Source organism: Aotus nancymaae, unplaced genomic scaffold (assembly GCF_030222135.1).
Source record: "Aotus nancymaae isolate 86718 unplaced genomic scaffold, 86718_ANA_hifiasm-v0.15.2.pri h1tg000041l, whole genome shotgun sequence".
Lineage (NCBI taxonomy): Eukaryota > Metazoa > Chordata > Mammalia > Primates > Aotidae > Aotus > Aotus nancymaae.
The window spans coordinates 28,896,058-28,919,946 of record NW_026988455.1 but is presented as its reverse complement, the minus strand read 5'-3'; the positions used below and the strand labels follow the sequence as shown (position 1 = coordinate 28,919,946).

The following is a 23,889-nucleotide window of genomic DNA, read 5'->3' as shown; positions in this document are numbered from 1 at the left end:
GGCACGTCCTCACGTAGCAGAGAGTAGAGGCCCTGCTGAGGAATAAACTTCAGCCTGGCCGTTCAGCACTCAACGTGTGTTACAGCTGAGTGACGGTGGTGAGACAGACCTCCTGGCCTTGCCTTCCGGACGGACCTGCAGCAAGATTTTTGGGTGCTGCCCAAGAATTCCCGCTGTTACACCCAGGATCCGTACAAAAAAAGCCCCACTAGATGTTTTACGTTCCCTTCGTAATATTTAAGGCTTGGCCTAGATCCAAGGATTCACTCTAACGTTCTGTTTCTGGGTCCTTCCCATCCCCAGCCTCTGCAGGTAGATCAGTGACTATTACTATATTTTGAACGAGACCCCAACCCATTGCTTTCTCTTGAGCGGAGGATTGCCCGCCTTTTTCGCCTGACAGGAACTCGGCGAGGCCAGGCGAGCCGCGCACCGGCCGCGCAGCGACGCGCAGGCGTCGGGCGCCGCTGGTTGCGCATCTGGCGCCAGAGCGCGTCCCCAGCGCTGTGCCCGCCGCGACCGTGTCCGTGGGCTGGTGCTCCGGAGCGTGCTGGGCGCTCTCTCCCCGCGCGGGGGCACCAGAGCCCTCAGAAGTGTCAGGCACTGCGGTGCATTTTCCCAGTTCTCTTTTAAATGACTGCGGAAAAACAGACTCCGAGCCGCAAAAGGGAAGACGGATTCTCAGACAAGGCTTGTGAATGCCCCGCAGCCATCATTTAACTGCGCCCGCAGAACAGTTACGGTTTGTCACCCGACCCTCCCGGACCGCCTAATTTGTCCCTAGTGAGACCCCGAGGCTCTGCCCGCACCTGGCTTCTTCGTAGCTGGATGCATATCGTGCTCCGGGCAGCGGGGGCGCAGGGCACGCGTTCGCGCACACCCGCACACACATGAACACGCGCAAGGTACGGCAGGGGAGCAAGGGCTTGGGATGCCCTGCGTGGGGGTGGGCATCGCGGGGAGTGAAGCTAGGATCTGGGAATGGCTGCATCCCCTCAGGTTAAAGGATGAGAGAAAATGACGCGGCGACACACATCGGACAGGCCAGGGTGGCCACCGAGCATTTAGAATACGCGTCAGGCGCGCTCCCTTCCCCTCACATGTCTCTATTTCCCGGGCGTGTGACCGCAGAAAACGGCAGGAAAAAGACCCACTTAGAGAGCTAGAATTGTATTTCGAGACTCCCTTCCCTCAGCAAAAGCACCAACAGGAAGCCCCTCCAAAACCACCGATCCCCAAATAGGTGGCCCGGAATGGGGGCGGTGATCCTTGGTTACCAATGCAGAACACGTTTTGGTGTTTACAACATTTATTTATTTTTAGGATAGCTCGCCCTCCCTTTTAGGCAGGGTGGGGAAAGAGAACGCGGGGAGGGAGAGGGGAGGGAGGATTCCTATAATGAGAATCAGCGCATTTTTCAGAGCTGAACCAAGCCCGGTTTCCATTTCAAAAAGGGAGACAGCCGCTACTGCGATTGTAGAAGAGACTGTGGTGTGAATTAGGGACCGGGAGGCGTCGAGCGGAGGAACGGTTCATCTTAGAGGTACCTGGATGTAAATGCACACACACACACACACACACACACACGCAGGCACGCGCGCGCGTGTCTACACGGCCAGGATGTGTGCGTGTATGCGCGCGTGTGTGAACTCCCACATGCTGCTGCTGTCTGCTTCTGGCCAGTGGCACCGATGCCTCCCTCCTCCCTTCTCGCCCCCAGATTCCCCTCCCCTCCCTGGTGCTTTTGTCTGGAGGGTGTTATGGGTTTGTGTGTGTATGAGCGTGTGTGTGTTTTTGGATTTCAGACTAATTTTCTGGAGTTTCTGCCCCTGCTCTGCGTCAGCCCTCACGTCACTTCGCCAGCAGTAGCAGAGGCGGCGGCGGCGGCTCCCGGAATTGGGTTGGAGCAGGAGCTTCTCTCGCTGCTTCGCTCGCGCTCTACGCGCTCAGTCCCCGGCGGCAGCAGGAGCCTGGAGCCAGGCGCCGCCGGCGGGCGTGAGGCGCCGGAGTCTGGGTGAGCAGCGCGGATAGTACCCTCGGTCGCCACGGCCCTCACTGTCTACCCCTGGGGCGGCCTCAGCTGCTCCCCAGGTGGGACGTGCCGCGCCACCTGCCCGCACCCCCGGCACCCAGCGGCTGTGGCGGATTCTGCAGCATCATTCGGGGTCCCAGTCGCGGAGCCAAAGCCACCGGCAGTCTCCGCATCCCCCCTTAGAGGGTCCTTCGCCCGGCCTGTACCATGGAATCCTGTCTCGGGGACCCTTTCCCTACCTCCCCTCCCTTGGCCTCAGGCTCGAAGAGAGAGTGGGCACACTGGTGGCTCCAGCGGCGTCAGTGCCATCGCGGGGCAAGTTGATTCCTGGGCCGCAGCTGGGCACTCATCCATCCACAGTCTCCCGGCTGGGGTCGGGGTGGGGATGACGCGAGCGCAGAGGGAGACTGCCCCAATTGGTGGTGTTGGGGGTCCTATGCCCAGTCTTACGCGTGTCTGTTTGTCCTCAGCCTCGAGGTGCATACCGGACCCCCATTCGCGTCTAACAAGAAGCCTGCGCCCCTGAGAGTCCCGGGAGCGCCGCCGGTCGGTGCCCGGCGCGCCGGGCCATGCAGCGACGGCCGCGGCGGAGCTCCGAGCGGCGGTAGCGCCCCGCTGTAAAGCGGTTCGCGATGCCCCGGCCACAGTGAACTGCCGCCCGCCCGAACACCCTCCGCTCCGGACCAGCTCAGCCTCGGATACGCTGGACTCCGCGAGCCCGCAACAAGCACCGAGGAGTCGAGGGAGCGGCAAGCGCGGGGAAGGCCTCCCCGCACGGATCGGGGAAATCCACCGGTGCAGCTGGGGGACACGCACTTGGGCTGGCACTGGCTGTTAGGGATGTCGTCCTGGATAAGGTGGCATGGACCCGCCATGGCGTGGCTCTGGGGTTTCTGCTGGCTGGTTGTGGGCTTCTGGAGGGCCGCTCTCGCCTGTCCCACGTCCTGCAAATGCAGTGCTTCTCGGATCTGGTGCAGCGACCCTTCTCCTGGCATCGTGGCATTTCCGAGGTTGGAGCCTAACAGTGCAGACTCTGAGAACATCACCGAAATGTGAGTTCCTAGAGCTTTTCCTCCTTTCTCTCCTTGCCCCTAGGGCCCGAGTTGGCCAGGTGGTAGGTCCTGGAAGTGAGTGCTGTCCCAAGAGTGGGGAGAAGTCAGAGACAAGAGATGCAGGGTAGGGCCATCTGTCAGTTACCTGTCTGTTTCACTGGCTTGGGACTGCTAGTGCAGGGAGAAGTGTGACACTTTAGAATAAGTTTTAAATATATATGTATATACATATGCCAATTATATATATATATATTCCTCGTGGGAAGGAACTCACTATGCTTTTTATATTTCAAAGCTCTGCTGGGTGTGCTTTAGGCTTTCCATATGCACTAACTTAGTTGTGGGCATTTTTGTTTCAAGAAGTGCTGTGTGTATGTTGTGTTAGAAGTTCCATTAACACTTACTAGAAAAGAGGTTAAAATAATTAACTTTCCTGAATTTGTTGAAAGAAGTGACAGTCTCTCCTTAACATCTTTTTCTGAGGTTTGAGTTAACCAATTTCCCTTTTCATTTTATATATCAGATTTTGCTTAGGAGATGGCATCCAGAGATGGCCTTGAAAATGATCTGTAAGAGGAGAAGTTCTGAGTGTTGAAATGCACTCGCTCAAAAGAAAAAAATGTGATTGTTGGAAGCCTAAAAGCCTGGGCTGATTTAATTTGGACTTGACTTCCCAGAGATATGATTTTGAGACCACTTGGATTATAACTCTTAATTGTCCATTGAATGATTTCTCTGGACTAGGTTGGAGATAAAGCAGTGGGTAGAACTCTGATGATGCTGGCTTTAGCATTGGACCCCTGTGTCCCTGGAAATGTTTGAGCTTGTCGTGGCTTGATGAAGAAACAGAACTGTGTATTTCTATTCTCCTTTTCTGATGCCTTGTGACAAATACATTACCAAGCAAGAACTTGCCAGTCCTTTCTCTAGCATTCCTGTGTCACCTCTACTGGATTATTATTGTTATTATTTTTTCCTTATTCTGTCATTCCATACATCTCATTAACATGAGATTTTATTCATACCCATGGAAGATTGTAAGGCAAAGTTTCTTCCAGTTTTCCTTACTGTGTTTGACACTGAGATAGGCAGCTCTACAGTGGGGCTTGGGCTGTGGCCTTCCGGTTGTCAAGTGCGCATGCATTTTTCCTTCCATAGAAAACATACAACCATGTTTCTGACAACGTAGTTGACCAAGATAACCTGTGTTTTAATGTAAGTAAGAGACCTTCCTAGTCTCTGTTGCCTGTTCTGCTGCTGATGCTTATGGTGTAAGGCTCAGGCAGAAGGAAATGACAGCAGAGCAGAGGGGAACGTGCAGGCCTAGCAGAGCTGAGATGTGTCGGGAGCAGCCAACTGTTGGGCTGAGTCCAGGGTGCTAGGATCTCAATCTTTCTGGCAAGGAGAGCAGGAGCCAGGACTGGAGAGCAAGGGTGGATAAGGCCCCAGCTGTGGTGGCCTTGGGCTGGGCTGGTTGAGCCTTACCAGGCTGGTCCAAAATCTGTGGCCTTTTGTCAGAATATGTTTCATGAGATGGGGTGTCAGTAGTTAGATGGAGGAGGCCATATGGAATTCAGAGCGCTTCTGACTGTTTTGAGATCGTGGGGCGTGCCTTATACAGTTAGATATTGTTATGTGTGTGTGGTGGTGGTTTTAAAATTCTGTTTTAGATGATAGATGCGTATAATGAAGAAAGAAATAAGACAGGGCTGATCATTTTCACTTTGTTTTTCTCTTAGATAATTTTAAGGCCATGATCTAAGAAAAAGAAAATAAAACTATCTTTAAATCTAAAAAATGATTATTTCAGACCTCCCTGATCTTAGCTGCCTGATGTATATGAAATCAATTGATTTCAGCAGAGCTTTCTTATATCTGTCCTCCCAATTGTTGTTGTTTCTTCAGCTTCCTATTTTCAGCTTTTTTTGAAACAGATTTTTAAAATATTTACTAAGGCATTTGTCATAGTTATTCACTCAATCATGGCACTTCTAATTTCTGCTCTAATTTTTTTCCCTTTTGATTTGAAAACCTCTTGGGATTGTGGGAGTGGAGAGGTATATAGGGCTAAGTGTTGAGAACAGGGAATTAGGTTAGTAATATTAGTCAGGCTGGGTAGATGTGAGCCCTGAGACAAAATATGTTTCTCTACTCTTCCTCAGCTTTGCGTGAGCCCGGCCACTTTGTGCCCCAGTGCCTTTATCTGTAACTAGTATCACAATACTTATTTGGAAAGTAGTCCATATAATTATTTTGAATTTTGCTTTTTTGATCTCAAAATGACATCAGTGGATGCGCTTGTTTCACTCTCATCCTTATATACACCATTTGTGTTCTTTTTCTTACATATTAATACTTGCTTGAACAGCTTTTAAATTCTTGGCCAGTGGATACCAGCTACAGTTGGAACCAAATTACACATATTTTAAAACTTTGTTATTAGACCCGGTGATATTCCTAAAATAACCTGTTGTAAAGTTCTGGTTTAATGGTATGTAGCTGAAGTTACGTGCCTCTGTTTTTTTAAATAGAAATAATATAGAGAATAAACTGTGATTAACACCACACAACTTGTTATAACAACAGTTTATCATATCATGCAAAAATAGTGTATCTTTTAGCATTTCTTTTCTCTTTTCCTCCTCCCCCTCTTTTTTTTACATATTAAACCATGATGCCTTTAGGGTTCTAGGAGCACAAATAACAAAACATTAAAAAATATGTACAGATTAACTAAGAGAGAGGATTTTTTGTTTGTTTGTTTGTACATGCAAACTTTAAGCTAATCTGACCTTTTGTCTTCAGAGTCATTGAACCTATTTAATTAAAAATCTTCCCATCACAGTACCTATTTTATGTTTTTTGCCCACTAATGTGACATAACTAGATCAGTATCTCTCTATAGGTATGCATCACACCTGCTCAACGTCACACTGCTAAGTGGCAGCTCCTGTTATTTGGAAATGATTATTCCACAGCAGGGTTAAAATGAATTTAAACACAGTACCAATGTCACATGCAATGGAATTCAAGAGTGAAGCCTGTTGTTGGAATTATGTAACTGTCCGTTTAAATCCCAGTTGTATTAAGTGCCAAAGTGCATTGCAAAGGACAAGTTCTGTTTCACCCAAGTGGTAAAAGGCACCGTCAAAAGAAGTCATGCATTTTTTTTAGCTGTGGTATAAAAATACATAACCTAAAATTTGCCATCATACAGTTCAGTCATGTTCTATATATCCATGTTGTTGTGGAAGGGCATGCATTTTTATGTTGCACATGCTTTATAAAGACCAATAGGGATCTCTTTTTGAATTTCTTCAGTGGTATTCTCTGATTTGGGGGTCATATTTGGAGACAAGCCTCATATTTTCCCTCTTAGTACAACCCAAATAGAGTTTGAAGCTTCTCCTATCAGAGATTCTATGTGCAATTTATTATTGGCCTGGTTAAGCAGCTGTAATGTTGTGCCATTAATACATTGATTTTGGCCCTCTTACTTTAATAAGCTTTGCTATTGCAATTAATCATACTTAAAAAAAAATCCTGGCATTCACCAAGATTCAGTGAAAGGCATCAACTTTTATTACTCTGATATTTACCTCTCAGCCCCTCCATTGGGGGTTTTAGAACTTTGGATTGCAGCTTATATGCATTTAAGAACCATGTATTTAAATTCAGAGTGTGGTTACATAAGCCACACTAGACTTGTTAATAAATAAGGCAGTCTAATTTACATCATTCATTATTTAATGCAACTTGCAAGCTGGAGTTGAACACATGCTGTCTTTGTAGTGTAGATATTTACAGACATCAGCTTGGCACAACCGTGTAGTCTTTTTAGTTCCATACCTTCAATCTTTGCAGTATGGACACTTTCGTTACCCTTGGTAAAACAGTTGAAAAGCCTCGTGACCCTTTTGACCCTACTTTCTTCCACCTCCCTTTCCATCACCCATTATTTACAACACAGTAAAATGGGTTTGATTTTTTTTCTTCTCCGAAAAGTGATATTTCCTTATGGGAATTCAGAGCACTGGCGTTAAGAGAAGAGCCGGGATTGTATGTTATTAGAAGCAAGTAATGGGAAGTTGAAGCAATGTGGTCACAGCTCCCTAGCGTCGAGTTTAGGTCTGTTTAAGGTCTTTCACTCTTTCTATCCCATAAACCTCTGTTTGTGTTTGTTTCAATATTCCCTTATAAAGACATTTTCTAAGCTGAAAAGTTGTCTGAACAGCTGAGAGTTGAGGTCTCTTTCTCCCTAGGAACATTCTGTATGATGTCTTTGACTATATCTAGGTTGTAGGAGTATAAAACCTAGAGTTTTTGTTTAGTTGGGGAAGGGGAATTGAATTTCTTCATTTCTTTTCTCTTTTCCTCCCCCAACCTTTTTTTTTTTTTTTTGCCTTGAGTATTAAGCAAGTGCCTCCAGTTTTAACTCATTGCTTATGTTGCCTGTTAGGGCAAGAAACATTATCAAACCATTACTGAATACCACAAACTGGCCTTATCCCTCTGGCTAACTTTACCAGTTCTCTAGAGAGTTTCTTGTAGGTTCAAAAACTACAGGGTAGAATGTATGTGAAAGACCTGCCCCTTGGAACAATGCCAATTTTTAGTTGCTCTTGATGCCTGTCATCAATGATAGGATTTGGGGGAGAGATTATTGAGACATGGCAAAGTTTTTACTTGCTTGATGTGTGTGTGTGAGAGAGAGAGAGAGAAAGAGAGAGGGAAGAGAAAAAGCCCTGAATCTTGGATTATTTATAGTTGATCAATCATTTTCATAATCTACTTGGTTGAGTTATTTTAAAACAAATCCCACCCCCAGCCTCAAATGGCAAAGATCTGAGCTCCACTGTGGCCTGATAATTTTAGCTCACGTTTGATTGCTGATCAATCTCCATTAAAAAAGCAAAGATACCATATAACTGGGTGCCTTCTCATCACTTACTTTGATCTCTGGGGTGTCCAAAGGACTGGGAAGTTATAAATATTGATCTGGGAGATGGATGAGTCAATGTACCCAATGTTATAAAAATCTTGCAAAGAAAAGTAATGTGTAGATACTAAGTTTTTTCTTTACATGTTTAAAAAAAAAAAAAAAGCATATCATGGAGAGGTGGAGTCAGGAGGCCTGGAAGTGCATCCTAATGTCACCACTACCTGGTTACCTGATCTTGAAGTAGCCTTTTAATGTCTCTGGGCTTCAGCTTGTCACACGTAAAACGAGGGCTGTGGATTTGATGCTCAGACAAATTTCTCCAGGCTCTGAAGTTCCCTAAAGACTCAGTCATGGAAATAAGGCAGTGTATACATCAGCTGTGAAGGAAGGGGATGATGCAAGGTGCTCAGGGTCTGGCGGTGTGTGAATCTGAAGACCTTTGGTGTCAGAGTGTTATGTGGGAATGTTTTCTGTGTCTGCTCTGAACTCCCTCAAATTATGTCTTTTTAAATGTGAGCTGCTAACAAGGCTGGTGGCATGTCAGTACTGGTCTAATGAGTCCAATGTCACAGGGTCAGTGTTCAGATGGGTCCCTTAGAATCAGAACCTCAGAAAGAGAAAAGGCCTTAGGAACAATCTGCTTCAACCTCTTCTTTGAAAAAATCAAGGGCAGTGAAGAAAGTTGCCCAAGGCCGACTCATTAACAGCATTGTGGGAACTAGAAGCTCTTTCTCCTAGCAGCCAAATGAATGCTGGGGGCCTTTGCTTTATGGTGCTTCCACTCTGTTCTGTGTTCTCAAACTGACCGCCTAATTCTGGCTCACCATTTTATTAGGTTGGTGCAAAAGTAATTGAGGTTTTTGCCATTACTTTTGCACCAACCTAATAGAATCACCATAAATGGGGAGACAAGTTTAACATGACTAAGTCTGTGCAAACTCATCTCTGTGAGAGACCAAGTTATTAAAAAGTTCATGACCTACTGATCTGAAAGCAATCATCTTCATATACGAAGAAATACGTTTTCTGTTTAACTTTGTGTGTGTGTGTGTGTGTGTGTTGTAAATTTCAAGTGTTCCTCTTCTTTAAGCAATTCATACACAAAAATTGAGCTGCAAAGAAAAGCCTTCATGAGTTGGCAGCAGTGAGGTATGCTAACCTTGTGCCTGTTGGGCCATCTTTGCAGACTGGGGTTGGAGGAGGGGCAGAGCAGGCAGAGTGAAATGAAGGCTGTTGCCCCTGGAGTCTTTGCCACAGTCAGGGGTGCTTATGTAAATGGAGAAACTCAAAGCCTTTTCGATGAAGTATGTGTTAGCTCCCATGAAAGACCTGTGGCCAGAGAGTACTTATTCTTCCCCGACTTCTTTCTTCCCCCTGACTTCTGAATGCCTGAAGATTGATGACCAGTCTCAGTGGCTGAGCCAGTGAGCAAACTTCAGGATTATTGGCTCCCATCCAAAATGCATCCAGCTACCATTTTATGTTTTGTTCGTGTTCTGCTCTGAGACTTTTCCAGGAAGAGCACACTTCTGAGACAGTTTTCATTGCATGAAGAGTTGCTCCCATGGGACCTGAAGGGCCTTTACAGAGATCCGCTTATTTAAGTTTACAACCACACTCTGATGAAGGTGGGGAGGTTTTGGCAGCCTCTGAGGGGCTGTCAGGCTAATTAGTTTGTCTGGGCCCCTTGGTAAATCGGAGCATAATTAGGGATAAGATCCTATCTAATGTCTCACTGAAGGCTCTGTCTACTCCAAACTTGTTGCCCAAATTTCACCTCAAGAGCCCAGGCAATTCTAGGAGAGGTCTAGAGATTTAAATTCATGTTCACAAGTTAAACTTTATGCAGTGGGAAGGAGGTGGACTGCGGCTTCATCTTCACCCTTCATCCTTTTCTCCTCCTTCCGTTCAGCTCCCGGGCAGTCTGATATATATTGTTAAGAGATAGATGATTTGGGTGCCTTTGGTAATACGGCATCTTCTTGTATAAAATAAAACTGTAAATAATCACACACCATTTAGAGTTCCTTTTTATGTCAAATAAAGACATATTGCTACTTAGCACCCCATCCTCTCCTGTGATCGTCATGTCTCAAGAATTGTCTACACACACACACACAGACACACACCATAATGTTGTATGTGTGTACCATGTTTTTATCAATACATAAATCTATGTATAAAACTCTGCTATGTGTGATTTGTTCAACTTAATTATCTGGGTTGTAAAATTTTCCGAATAATTGAGAATGTACTTCCCTAAACCACCATTTTAATTTTGTTTTTATCATTCTGGATTTCTCTTGACCAGGCTCTGGCTGGGCTGTCTTCTTTGAGTGAAGTACTCAAGCATCAGTGCATTGACCCTGTTATCCAGCCTGGCCAGTCAGAGACCTCTCATGTCTATCTTCTGATTCTTTGATCTGTTCTCAACGTAAATGAACAATGTAGATGAAACTGAAAGATGTTGGAATTTTGGTTTCAACCTCTACAATATAGTGCAATTTAAAAAGAGGATCTTCTCAACGCTAATCTTTGTAACAAGAGTTGTTTCTGTTTCATGTGCCCCAGAATCCCTTGCTGTGAGGTAGCAGAGGGGCCTATGCCTAAATTGTCTGACTCTTGCTCACTGTGGGGTGAGTGACCTCTCTTCTCTGAGCTTGGCTGATTCCTCTGTGTGATGCATGTGTAGGGGTGAAGGGTGCCGGGTGAGAGAGTTTGACATCATAGCCCCTAGATTCCCTGGTAAGGTGTGCCAAAAACCACACAACTACAGCGAAAAAAAAATCCAAAACAAGTGTCTCTCCAAAATCCAAAACAAAACCCCAAACCAGAACACTCTTTTTAGTTTGCTCCCAATTTTACTTCAAAACCCTGCTGCTACCACCTCAAACTCAAAGAATGTTATAGATGATGTTGCTCCTTAGATATTTCTTGTGTGTGTCTGGTGCTATGGTCTGAATGTTTGTATTCTCCCAAAGTTCATGTGTTGAAACTCAGTCGCCAGGGTAGTGGTGCTGAGAGGTGGGGCCTTTGGAAGTTGATGAGGACATAAAGGCAAAGTGGGATTAGTGCCTTTATAAAAGAGGCTCGAGAGAGCTTGTTCGTCTTTTCTGCCATGTAGGACACACATAGAAGGTGCCATTTATGAGGAATGGGCCCTCACCAGCTATCGAGTCTGCCAGAGCCTTGATCTTAGACTTCCTAGCCTCCAAAACTATGAGCAATACATTTCTGTTGTCGTAAATTACCCAGTCTAAGATATTTTATTATAGCAGCCCAATTGGACTAAGGTACGTGGGTTTGACCCTTCCTCTTTGCAACTCTTCAGCCTCCATCTGTTTGTGGTGGTGTTTCTTATCCTCTTCCCTTCTGTCCTCAAATCACAGACATACATGTGCAAGCAATCATTTGGCTGTAAAGCCCCTTTAATGGATTGTGAAGAAATTGTGGCTTGTGCACTTTTTTCTGGTGGATAACCTGTGGGCAGACCACCATTGTTTCAACTGAACCTGGCTTGATAAAGTTAATGCAGTCAGACAGGCAAGAAAGTATAGAAACCTGGCATAACTGAAAGGAGCCCTGCTCAGGGAGATAGGATTTGGAATACCCGCTCTTTGACAGTATCGGGGTCTGAGATCTTGGTTAGGCCACTTGACCTCACCAGCCTGAGTGATTTCATCTTAAACCTGGAGGCTGGGACTCCCATGCCTGCTACTCATTGAAAGACTCTGTGGTTCTGAATCAATCATCCGTGGGCACTAGTGTTTCCTTTTCTGTTCTAGAATTCACCCTTGCCTCCACTCCATGGGCAAACCAGAGTCTGCTCCCGTTCTTCTGGTGGCTAAGCAGCAGAAACCTGACCTGTAGGTTTTCTTTAAATCCAGCTCTGCCATTGAGGCCAGATGATTTTGCAGGTCACCAGTTTCCTGCCATCCTGGGTGGCAGCCTTTCCGTGGTTTCCCACTAGTAGAAACAAATTTTTATTTTTTTCCCTGGGTGTAGCGTTCAAGACTTTTTCAGCCCATTCCTGGCCCACTTCTGTGGATGAGGCTCTGGCAAGTTTTCTAATTGACCTCTTTGATTAGTCTCTGTTTTCTGTGACCCCAAGAGCAGAAGCTTTCATGGACATTAAATCTTATTTTTCTGCTCATCAGATTTCCTTTTCATCTTGGTGGAATAGTTGATCACATTCCTGATTGTCATGTGGGTGGGCTGCCATCTAACTCAAGCTTCATGGAAACATGAGTTCAGTGTCACTAGTGTTATTGAGGGCATGGGGATGTCTAACAAATAGACAGAAGCAGGAGCAGGAGCCCTGAGCAGCTTATATCTAGCAAGAGACAGATGCATACACATGTAAACACTCTCAGTGTTGGGAGGCATTGATGTGTAGATGGGATGTAAGTAATTCCCAATCCTTACCTCCTATGGTGGCAGTAATCCAACTGAGCTTCATTATTTTCTCTCTGTCAAAATTGTTTTATATTCCTGGGGACGCCTCCACTCATACTGCATTAAAGTAAGCTGCAACTTGTATCTGCAGTCAGTTACAATGGAAGGCCTGGAGCACCTTTCAGCTGAAACTAATCACTAAACCTCTTAGCTCATACTCTTAAGCTATTCTCTATCAGCAACTTTCCCTTTCTCACATACCTGTATTTTCTGTTTCTTTCTATTGTTCCACATTTTAAGATCAGAATTGAAGCAGATTCATGTTCCTCCCATCTTAGAAAAGTTTTCCTTTAGCATGATTCTCTTTGTCTCCTTCTGCTCCTGACTAAAGTTCCTCTCCCTTCAAAGCCAGATCTTGAAAGAGTGATCTGTATTCATTGTGTCTATTTTCCTATCTCCTATACCCAGTCCCACTCCACTGTTTTTCAAACTCACTTCCCCACAGTTCCCAGAAACCTTCATGGGACACATTTCTCAGTCCTTATCTTACTTGACTTCTTAGCAGAACTTGGCTTCATTTCTCACTCCCTACTCTTGAAATATCCTTTTCCTTTGGCCTTGGTGCCACCACACTTTTCTTGTTTTCCCTCTATCTCTCTGCATGCTACTTGCTTTCTTTACTTGTGGGTTCCCTTTTCTCTGCTCTGAAAAGCAGACCTTAAAAGTTGATGTCCTTTGGGATTCTGTCCTATGGCTGCTTCTCTTCCTGGGCTATCTCTGGGCTACATCACCCTGATCCATGACTTATGTTACCTTCTTCGTGCTAATGATGGCCTAATTTGTTTCCCCATCAATTATCAGTGAAGACCTTTGGACTCACATACTCAACACCTCTCTCAGATACAGGAGAGTGAGTCACACATCATTTCTAAATAAATTTTTTCATTGTTGCTCCAAACCCATTGCCAATGCTCCTCATTGTAATGGATGGCACCATTGTCCACTCAGTAACGCAAGCCACAAACCTTGACTCCTTCCTTTCTTTAACCCCTATATTAATTCATATATGACGTGTGGTCAACTAATTTTTCTAAGTATTTCTTAAGTCTAATTTTTAAAATCTCCACTGACATTTTTCAGTCATTCTTTTAACAAATATTGATTGGGGTCTTCTCTATGTTGGGCACTAGCTGAGTACAGGAAATATCGCGAGAAAAACTGCCCCGGTCTCTTCTTACCAGGATTGTAGTGTGCAGGGGTATGGGGGGTGGGGGAGGGAGGGAGCAAATATCAAATAAGTACTCACATGAAAACAATATAATTCATGCCCAGATCATCTTTTGCCTAAAATGCAGCAATAACTTCCTATTTCGCATCCTCGCCTCCAGTCTTGTCTTCTCTCTGCCCGTAGGCCACACCATAGCTGGTCTTTCCGAAATGCTGATCTTATCATGCCGCTGCTTATAATTACCCTCTGGCTCCCCATGCCTCTTAAAATAATGCCTAAAGTTGTTTATTTTTGTTTTAGTTTTTAGAAAATAGAACAAGATTGTCACTCTATTGCTATAAAAAGAGGCACGTAACTATTACATGGACCAGAATGCACACATCAGCATAACAGTCTTTTTCTACACCAGCAGCTCTATAAAAAAGAACAAATTATAACTGGAAGCTTGCTTGGTGATCTTGGAATTAGAGCAAGGGCATTTAATTCTGCATTTAAAATGTTAGATGGCACTAAGCTAAGCTTGCCTGAGGCATCCATCTCCATAATGGGAGAGCCTTCACAAAGGGAACGTAGAACTTGAAGTACTTTGGCCCAGACTGTGTCCCCTGGATGGAAACTCCTTTTCCTTTCCTTCATTCACTGCCCAGCACCAATGCTGATTGATGCATTCTTTCTTTGGAAAGGTTAGTGCCTTTAACGAAGGCTTCTCTTGCCTGGGAGCCTTTCAAATTCTTTAAAGTGATTTTGCACATCTTGTCTCTGAAATGCATTAACTTTATTGTATGGAATTTAGTTAATAATTATACTTTTTAAAGTAGTATTTGAAAGTGATCAGAAGTGCAGACAGCACAAAGGAGTGTACCACGAATAGTGACCCTCTCACCGTGTCCTCCTACCCTCTAAAATCCCTCAGCTCCCCTCTCCAATAACATCTACTGGTTTTATTATGTGTCTGTCTCCTTTTAGAAATTTTCTTCTTACATATATAGTACATACACAGGTCTTTTTTGTTTGTACACAAATGAGGGCATGCTGTACCCACTCTTCTACATCTTGGTGGTTTTTCACTTAACCATTTATCTTAAAAATGTTTTTAGATAAAAATATGTAACCAACCTTATTTTCTTCCCAGCTGCACAGAAATCCACTGGATGAATAGACTCTATTTAACCAACTTTTTATTGGACAACCCCAGTGTACAAGTTCTTGTGTATACCTTCTATTTGTGTCCTCACATGGCAGAAGGGACAAACAAGCTCTCTCTGGCCTCTCTTATAAGGGCAATAATCTCATCCCACTATAATGACCGAATCACCTCCAGAAGGCCCCACCTCCCAACATCACAAGCATAATTTTATCTACCGGAAATGTTCCTAAAATTGGAGTTGCAGGAAAATTGCAAGATATTTGTGATTTGTATGTGTGTGTGTGTGTGTGTGTGTGTGTGTGTGTTTATTTTACTTTAAATAATGGGATCCATGTGCAGAACGTGCAGGTTTGTTACATAGGTATACATGTGCCATGGTGGTTTGCAGTACCTATCAACCTGTCATCTAGGTTTTAAGCTCCATGTGCGTTGGGTATTTATCTTAATGCTCTGTCTCCCCTTGTCCTCTATCCCCTGACAGGCCCTGGTATGTGATGTTCCCTTCCCTGTGTCCATGTGTTCTCATTGTTCAACTCCCATTTATGAGTGAGAACATGTGGGGTTTGATTTTCTGTTCCTGTGTTAGTTTGCTGAGGATGATGGCTTCCAGCTTCATCCATGTCCCTGAAAAGGACATTACCTCATTCTTTTTTATGGCTGCATAGTATTCCATGGTGTATATGTGCCACATTTTCTTGATCCAGTTTATCATTGATGGGCATTTGGGTTGGTTCCAAGTCTTTGCTATTGCAAATAGTGCTGCAATAAACATATGTGTGAATGTGTCTTTATAGTAGAATGATTTATAATCCTTTGGGTATATGCCAAGTAATGAGATTGCTGGGTCAAATGGTATTCCTTTTTCTAGATTCTTCAGGAATCACCATGCTCTCTTCCACAATGGTTGAAATAATTTATACTCTCACCAATAGTGTAAAAGTGTTCCTATTTCTCCACAGCCTTGCCAGCATCTATTGTTTCCTGAATTTTTAATAATTGCCATTCTGACTGGTGTGAGATGGTATCTCATTGTGGTTTTGATTTGCATTTCTTTAATGAAATGATGAGTAAGAGTGATGATGAGCTTTTGTTTATATGTTTGTTGGCCACATAAATGTCTTGTTTTGAGAAGTATCTGTTCATATCTTTGGCCCACTTTTTGATGGGGTTGTTTGTTTTTTTCTTGTAAATTTGTTTAAGTTCCTTATAGATTCTGGATATTAGACCTTTGTCAGATGTGTAGATTGCAAACATTTTCTCCCATTCTATAGGTTGCCTGTTCACTCTGAGGATAGTTTCTTTTGCTGTGAAGAAGCTTTTTAGTTTAAGTAGATCCCATTTGTCAATTTGCCTTTTGTTGCAATTGCTTTTGGTGTCATAGTCATGAAGTCTTTGCCCATGCCTATGTCCTGAATGGTATTGCCTAGGTTTTCTTCTAGGGTTTTTGTGGTTTTGAGTTTTACATTTAGGTCTTAAATCCGTCTTGAGTTAATTTTTGTGTAAGGTGTAAGGAAGGGATCCAGTTTCAGTTTTCTGCATATGGCTAGCCAGTTTCCCCAGTACCACTTATTAAGCAGAGAATCCTTTCCCTATTGCTTGTTTTTGTCAGGTTCGTCAAAGAACAGATGATTGTAGATGTGTGGTGTTATTTCTGAGGTCTCTAATACTTGTGATTTTAAGTAAATATTGACAAGTTGTCTTGAAGAGAGGTCACATCATTTTGTTCTCCTACAGAAACTGGGAGTGACTGCTTTCCTACAATTAAGCCAGTACTATTTGTTATTGAACCTTTTGTTATCAAATCTTTTGTTGTTTGTCAACTAGTTTCCTGAGAAATAGTACCTCAGTTGCTGTATTTTGCAATTACATAATTATGATCCCAATTGAAAGTCTTTCAATATGTTTGTAAGTCATTGGTTTTTTTGTTTTTTTTTTTCAGTGAACTTAGCCCTTTTCTTTTTTTATTGAGTTGGCGGCCTTTTCAAAAAATAAGAAAATTTGTACTTTGCCTAATGTTTTGCTTGCCTTCTGATGTCAGTTATGGATTATGACATTTCTTTTTTTTCTCCTCGTTTTCCTCCTCTTTTGTGAAGCAGAATTAATTTTTTTTCTAGTAAAGCTTATTTCCTTTTTTGTTTCTATGTTGCAAATGTGGCTAAGAAAGTCCTTCCCTTTCCTGAGTATAAAACAAACAATTCTGTGTTTTCTTCTACTACTTTTACTATTACGTGTTTTTACATTTAAAGCTTTCATCTATCTAAATTTTAAAAATATATGAAGTAATGTAGCAGTTGTTTTATTATTATTTTTCTCTATAGCCAGTCAGGTTTCTGGATCCTTTGAATTATATAATTCTATCTCTCCCTCGATAATTTAAAATAACAATTTTGTTCTATGGGAGGACCACCTTTGTGTTTGGGCCTGTTTAGGGATCTAGCCTATTTCATTAATCAGTCTGTTTATTTACATGCCAGTATTAAACTTTTTCTCCCACAAATTCTTCTTCCTTTCTTTTTTTTCTACTTAAAGTATTAGTGTCTTACTCATCAGTCTTCTTGCAGAATTTTCAGGATAATTCTAGCATGATTATTTTTCCACGTGAATTTTAGGAACTGCTTGCCTAGCTCCCCTGCTTGACAGTGATGTTTTTAATGAAGATGGCATTATACTTACATAGCAAAGGCTGACAACTTCTTATCAAGTCTTGAAAGCCCTGTGTCCTCAGATTCAAAGCCATTTCTCAGCCTCATTTCTTGCTTCTACCTTTGTTCAATGCCATGATACAGCCACTCTGAGTGTTCAATTTCCCTACTGAGCTATACTCTCGCTTATCTCCCAGGTTGTCCTCTCTGCCTGGAACCTTTTCCCTGCCTTCTGCCCTGGCTAACTCTTGCTTATCTTTTAGGCCTTAGCTGTGATGTCACTTCCTCTGCATCTACACCTGGTCTATGTCCCCTCCACTACATGCTCTTACAGCCCCGTGTGTTTCACATTGCAACGTAGGTCACTTAGTATCATCAGTGTGTGCCTGCGTACCTGTCTGTACACACCATTAGGACATAAACCGCACGATGGCAGGGATGATGGATCTTGTTTATTGCTCTTTCCTAGCATCTAGCACAAAGTCCTAGTTCTCCATGTTATACAAATACACGTGGTTATGCACTCATGAGTACCTTCCTCCACCCCAATATGTATGCACATAAATCTATCATCTAAAACTCCAAATAAGAGTATTAGTTGGTCTCTGGGTCATCAATATGTAAATCTCTAGACATATTTTTTCTCAAGCTATCAGGTTAAGATGTTTGTTTATATAAATGACCTTTATGGAATTAAAGTGCTCAGTGTTAGTTCATGCACAGCAAGAGATCGATTAATTGTGGAAAAGAAAAAAGGCGAAGCCTTGATGAGGCAGGCTGATTACATATACAACAGGAAGGAGGGATGGCAAAGAGAGGGGAGGATGAGGGCATTCTGCAGATGAAGAGAGAAGCAGGACACACAAGCTCAACAAGAAAGGAAAATCTAGGGGAAAAGAATCACTCCAGGATCACCTGACCTCCAACAAACAAATAGGTCTAATGAGAAATATTTGTGCCTTTTCTGTTGGGTAATAGCTAATAATGGATATCCTTGTGGATCAATTGCAGTTTTCCCTGTGACTGCATTTATGGGGCTTCACTTAAAAGGCAATTCTGGTGTGAGATTTCAGATGTGATTTATCCATATTGGAGTAGGGATGATAGAGGCTGTTCATTTTTCTCAAAGAATTGCATACATCAGGAGTATAAAAAGATAATGTGTCAGGTCTAGTTTAATGTACCATCTGATACATATACTTTTGCGCTTTTGCTGTCAAATGCATTGGGCTGATCCCATGAATGTTTCATTGGGCTTCTTTTATATTTATAAAAATTAACACTATTAGACATCTGAGAAGTTTTGATAGGTGCTTGCAAAACTCATAAAAAAAAACCCAACTGATAGACATATGAGATTAGAAGACTTTTAAAAATAGAGTGGAGAAATCTATAGGTGAACAGATTATGTTGAATAATCAAAAAAGATAATTCTTGGCTTGAACCCAGGGGGTGGAGCTTGCAGTGAGCCGAGATCGCACCACTGCTCTCCAGCTTGGGCAACAGAGCAAGACTCTGTCTCAAAAAAAAAAAAAGAAGATAATTCTTGCTTAAGATAAATAATATAAATCATATCCATTGATGTTTCATTTACTTATGCTTATATAATAAGTATATTCATAATATGTATACAAATGAAAATGGTTTAGACTCCATGTGTATTTGAAAGTTAAAATTTTAAAAATTAATGAGAGTTATGTATTTGGTGGTTTTTTTCTTTCTTTTTTTTTTTTTTGTGGAGATGGGGTTTCGTTATGTTGCCTAGGCCAATCTTGAACTCCTGTGCTCAAGTGATTCACCTGCCTTTGGCTTCCCAAAGTTCTGGGACTACAGGTATAAGCCACTGTGCCCAGTTGTGAAATGGGAATTATGAAACCAACATAAAATGTTTAACTCTGATGAGAAAAGTCTTATTTTTGGAAATGAATCATTGGTCATTGGCTCTCATTGTAAGCTTAGGTGATCCTCTAGGATTTAACTTCTTGGCTGTCTCATTTATTCTTTCAGGGAATTGCTCTTCCACCAATAAAAAGGGTCTTCTGGAGCTGAAATTCCTGGGGTCTTGAGGATATTATAGAGCCTTTTACTTACCCAGTCTACCCTAAAGTCCACATGGTCATTACCATCGTTTGATTGCATTTTGTATCTATACACGTACAGTTCAGAAGGCAATAGATATTCTGTTGGCAAAGTCATCTTTTCCCATGGATAACTCAAATTGAGGATAGGAATTAACTTTTATATATGCTTATATTGATTGATTGACTCATGCACACATTCAGTTACTAAATCGACAAATCAGTTTGGAACACGTCTTCATACCTGGTACTTTCCTGGGTCTTGGGTGACAAGACTTAGGCCAGCTCCTACCATTTATACCTTTTTTTTTTTTTGGGAGACAAGTCTTGCTCTGTCTCTTAGGCTGGAGTGCAGCGGCACAATCTCAGCTCACTGCAACTTTCTCCTCCCAGGTTCAAGCAATTCTCCTGCCTCAGTCTCCTGAGTAGCTGGGACTACAGGCGCATGTGGCCACTCCCAGATAATTTTTTGTATTTTAGTAGAGTCGGGGTTTCACTGTGTTGTCCAGGCTGGTTTCAAACTCCTGAGCTCAGGTAGTCCACCTACCTCAGCCTCCCAAAGTGCTGGGATTACAGGCGTGCGCCACCGTACCTGGGCCCATTTATATCTTTTATATGATCTGTTTCAAGGGCACAAATGGAGCTCCCAGTCAGATGGCCCTACCCTTCTTTCTCCCAAAAACTATAAGGGACCTCATGTGCAGGTGTATGAACAGCTTGACCTACAAACTCCGTCAACACCACCACAGACAGCAACCTTGGACCTCCCACATTCCCCCATACTGTTGTGCCTGGTGTATGCATATCCATGGCTTGGTGCACCCTCAGGAAGGCGGAGCCAAGGAAAAAGTCCTGCTCAAGCCCTAGGAGTGGACTCAGGGTCTTTGAGTAGGGAATTCTGGGATCCTGGGTACAGAGACAAGAAGGAAGAGTGAGATCAAAGAAGGAAGATCCTGTTGGCTCTGTGGACTTCTTGCCTCATACAGAGGCATTTGCCGAAAGAGAACAGAGTGAGGAACTCCAAAGGATCTGGGCCCAATGCTCAGGGCTAAGGGTACCATGGACCAGGCTGATTGGCACTCTGCATTGTGGACCTGGCCTCTGCATCATTTTGGTTTTGAGCTGTGATGATGATGCTCTGGATCAGAACAAGCACAGGGTGTACATCCTGGGAGTGTGTGTGTGTGTGTGTGTGTGTGTGTGTGTGGTGGCCAGGCTTTCTAGATGGTTCCTACACATCAGTGTCCCACCCTCTCTTCAGGGGCCTTTAAGTATGGGAGTCCATGTTTCCAACAAGGACAGAGCATGCTGGATTCCTCCCAGACAAGTTCTGTGATATTATCATGGACACAGGCAGATCACAAGCAAAGCATAGATCAATGATAATTGTTAAACATCATTAGCTACCAGCTTTCCCCTTTCTCTCTTCTCCATATGGATTTTATTATTGTCCCTGAAAGTTCTGGGTCTAAATGTAATATTTCAAGAATCAGCTAATTGTGGTTAAATACTGCTATTTTACACTGGGACCCTAGGAGGATCCTGAGATTGTGAAAACTGTGCCTGGAAATTTCCTTTCCTCACAATGCCTTTTTTTCTGAATGGAAAAATTACCTAATATGTCAGTAGATGTGGATAATGGATTGACAGTTTAATTTTCCATTTTCTTTGGGATTTTGTGTAGGGGAGTGATTCCTGTTGTTAGGCAGGATGACTTGGTGGGTTAAGGGCTCTACTAGGAAGTGTGGTCTGCCACTGCTACTTTGGACTAGTAACTAAAGCTTTCATGTCTCAGTTTTCCCATCTGGAAAAGTGAGCAATAATAGAAAAACAGAAAAGCATTACCGTGAGGTTAAAATGAGCTGATGCACGTAGAATGCTTATAACAGTGCCTGAGACACAGTTTGCACTCTGCTGTTAGCTTGTGTGTGTGCATGTGTGGAGCTATCTTCAAATATATTTCAGAGGAAACTACTCTGTGAGGTTGGGAGGAATGAAAAGCAAAAGATTCCGTCTTGAGCATGACACTGAACAGGCACTGAGGCTAAGAGGGCAGATGTAAATGGTGCTGCTTCCCTTATGGCAACCTTTGCGTGCCCTTTGGCTTGTCTGCATGTTACTCTCATCAAGTAGGACCTGGTGAGCTTAGCTGATTAGGACATTAACCATTTGTGTGCTGGGTCATCACAAGTCCGATTTTGTGATTGTTTTTCAGGTCATTGTCTTTGTTCTGTGACTTTGGTTTCTTCCATGGTCCTGGTCTATTTTATTTATCAGGTTGTTTACTAAAAGTTCTCCTGGTCTCTGGGATTGTCAGTCAGTTTGTGCTTCATTTTCTCTTTTAACTTTCTTTCTCGCTCTCTAATTGTGAGACCTTTAAAGCATAGGCATCTTATCCTTAAAAAAATAAAAGGAATTGTAATGACATAAAGTTTGCATTTTAACCATTTTTAAGTTTATACTTCAGTGAGGCTAAGTACATTCACATGTTGTGTAACCATCACCACCATCCATTTCCAGAACCCTTTACATCTGGAATAATTGAAACTCTGTACCCTTTCAACAATGACTCCCCATAACCTTACCTCCCTCTAGTGCATGACAACCACCATTCTAGTTTCTGTCTCTATGAATCTGACTGTTCTAGGTACCTCAAAAACGTACATGTTTTTGAACAATAATATAGCCCTTGAATTCAAAGATTTTTTTTTTAAATAAGATATTTGTTTAGGACTTTTACAGATATTCATGCTTTCTTTTTGTAAAATAACTTATTTATTCTGGCCTTACACAACCACTACGATTGGAGTCTCTTTCCACTGGCATCTTTACAGTTTAACTCCAAAGAAAGTAATCTCTAGCCTTCTGTAAAAATGACTGAAGGTTAACATGAGAAGTGAAACACTGAAAATAAAAAGGGAAGTGTCCCTCAACTACACTCCCTTTTTCTCACTCCCATAGCCTGTAAATGTTGGCTGAAAAATTGTGCCAATATCAAAACAGACCTTCACAGACAACCTAAAATTTTACCACTGGAATCACTCTCCTTTCTTGACATTATGCCTGATGCTCATTTTTCTCTGTGCCATGCTTGATCTATCCTGAAGTTAGAGCAGAAGTATTAGTTCCAAAAATTCTCTTCATATGGAATGATTTGTCCTGACTGGAGGCCAACAGCTTTCAAAACTGTATTCTGCCGTGATTTGTGCTGACTTGAATGCTTTTTAGAATTCTTACAGTCCAGTCAAATCATTGGAGATTCTTCCTCAAGAGTCATAAATGGGAAATTTATTGGCCTGAAATAACAGGGAAAGAGGAAAAAACATTTTTTAAAAACACGATAATTTGTATGTTAGATTAAAGTTTCAAGATTTTATTTTTCTATGAACATTCACTCTGAAATTAAAAAAAAATCATAGATGAAGTTACTTACTAACCCATTTCTTGAAAACGGCTAGAATAAGGTAATTCTGTAGTGTCAGCATATTGTACATAAAGACTATTTAATCTTTACGGAATGAATGTTAAAAAATGTCACAATCAGTTTTTCATCAGTATTTTAATTATAATTATTTTATACGATAAAGTGAATAAGGCAAAAATCAGAGGGAGCAAGGAATTAAAAAAGATGAGAACTCCAACTAACCCTAATGGTTGGCATAGTTGCTGTAACTGAGTGCAACATTTGTCCCCAACTTCCTGGCAGTGAAAAGAGAAACTCATTATTAGGAAGGAGAATGCCTACTAATTCCACAGGAATACAGCTTTGTCTGGCACAATATTCCAAAAGGAATTCTTTTGCAGGAACAATAAGTGATGTAATGCACAGCTTTTATGAAAAATCCACAAGTAGATTTCATTTTCTTCTTCTTGAGAAAACCAGTGAAAGTTGGGGGCAGTGACAAAGACATCAATTCTGCAAGGAGGCTAAAGTGGTCCAAGAATTTAATCTCCTCTCCCGGGGCTGTAATTATGACACTGACACAACTCAGGATGTTACACTCCCATCCTCACATGCCCTTTGCTGAACCAGGCTTTGATAGAAGTTGGACTGCAGATGATTTGAGGTTGTCCCCTTTGACCAGAGCCTGGAAAATTTTAGTCTCTGTTGCTTGTTAAGGCCAGATCTGTTCTCTTTGAAAACCAAACAAGCAGATGGTGGGGGCTGACATCCTTTTACAAGACCAAGCAGCTTGGTCTGTGTGCTCGTTCAGGTGGAAGCTACCCTATCTGAGTATGAAGATGAGCTGCAGAGGTACCAGCAGAGATGCAGGCTTCCTAGGGGAAGCAGCCCTGTGACTGCCCCAGAACTTGGACAAATGCTTGATTGAAATCCCAGAGTTCCACCCCACAGAGCAGCAGTGAAGGTTTTG

At 42.7% G+C, this 23,889-nt stretch overlaps 1 protein-coding gene and 1 long non-coding RNA gene across 6 annotated transcripts in view; both read left to right on the top strand.

The window, feature by feature from the left end:
• Positions 1-594: 594 nt before the first annotated feature.
• Positions 595-1,975, top strand: LOC135268684 (uncharacterized). The gene is made up of 3 exons (XR_010337018.1): positions 595-905; positions 1,422-1,543; positions 1,806-1,975. It is a non-coding gene; the product is annotated as an uncharacterized LOC135268684 (long non-coding RNA).
• Positions 1,976-2,502: 527 nt separating this feature from the next.
• Positions 2,503-23,889, top strand: part of NTRK2 (neurotrophic receptor tyrosine kinase 2) — a 347,366-nt gene continuing 325,979 nt past the window's right edge. For 3 of the 5 annotated variants that reach the window (XM_021676041.2, XM_021676040.2, XM_021676042.2), the window contains exon 1: positions 2,784-3,084. In XM_021676041.2, the coding sequence (XP_021531716.2) occupies positions 2,873-3,084 (212 nt within the window). In that variant the 5' untranslated portion in view covers positions 2,784-2,872. Of the gene's footprint in view, positions 3,085-23,889 lie in introns of all 5 variants that reach the window. The other 2 variants (XM_021676039.2, XM_021676037.2) reach the window with 1 other exon arrangement.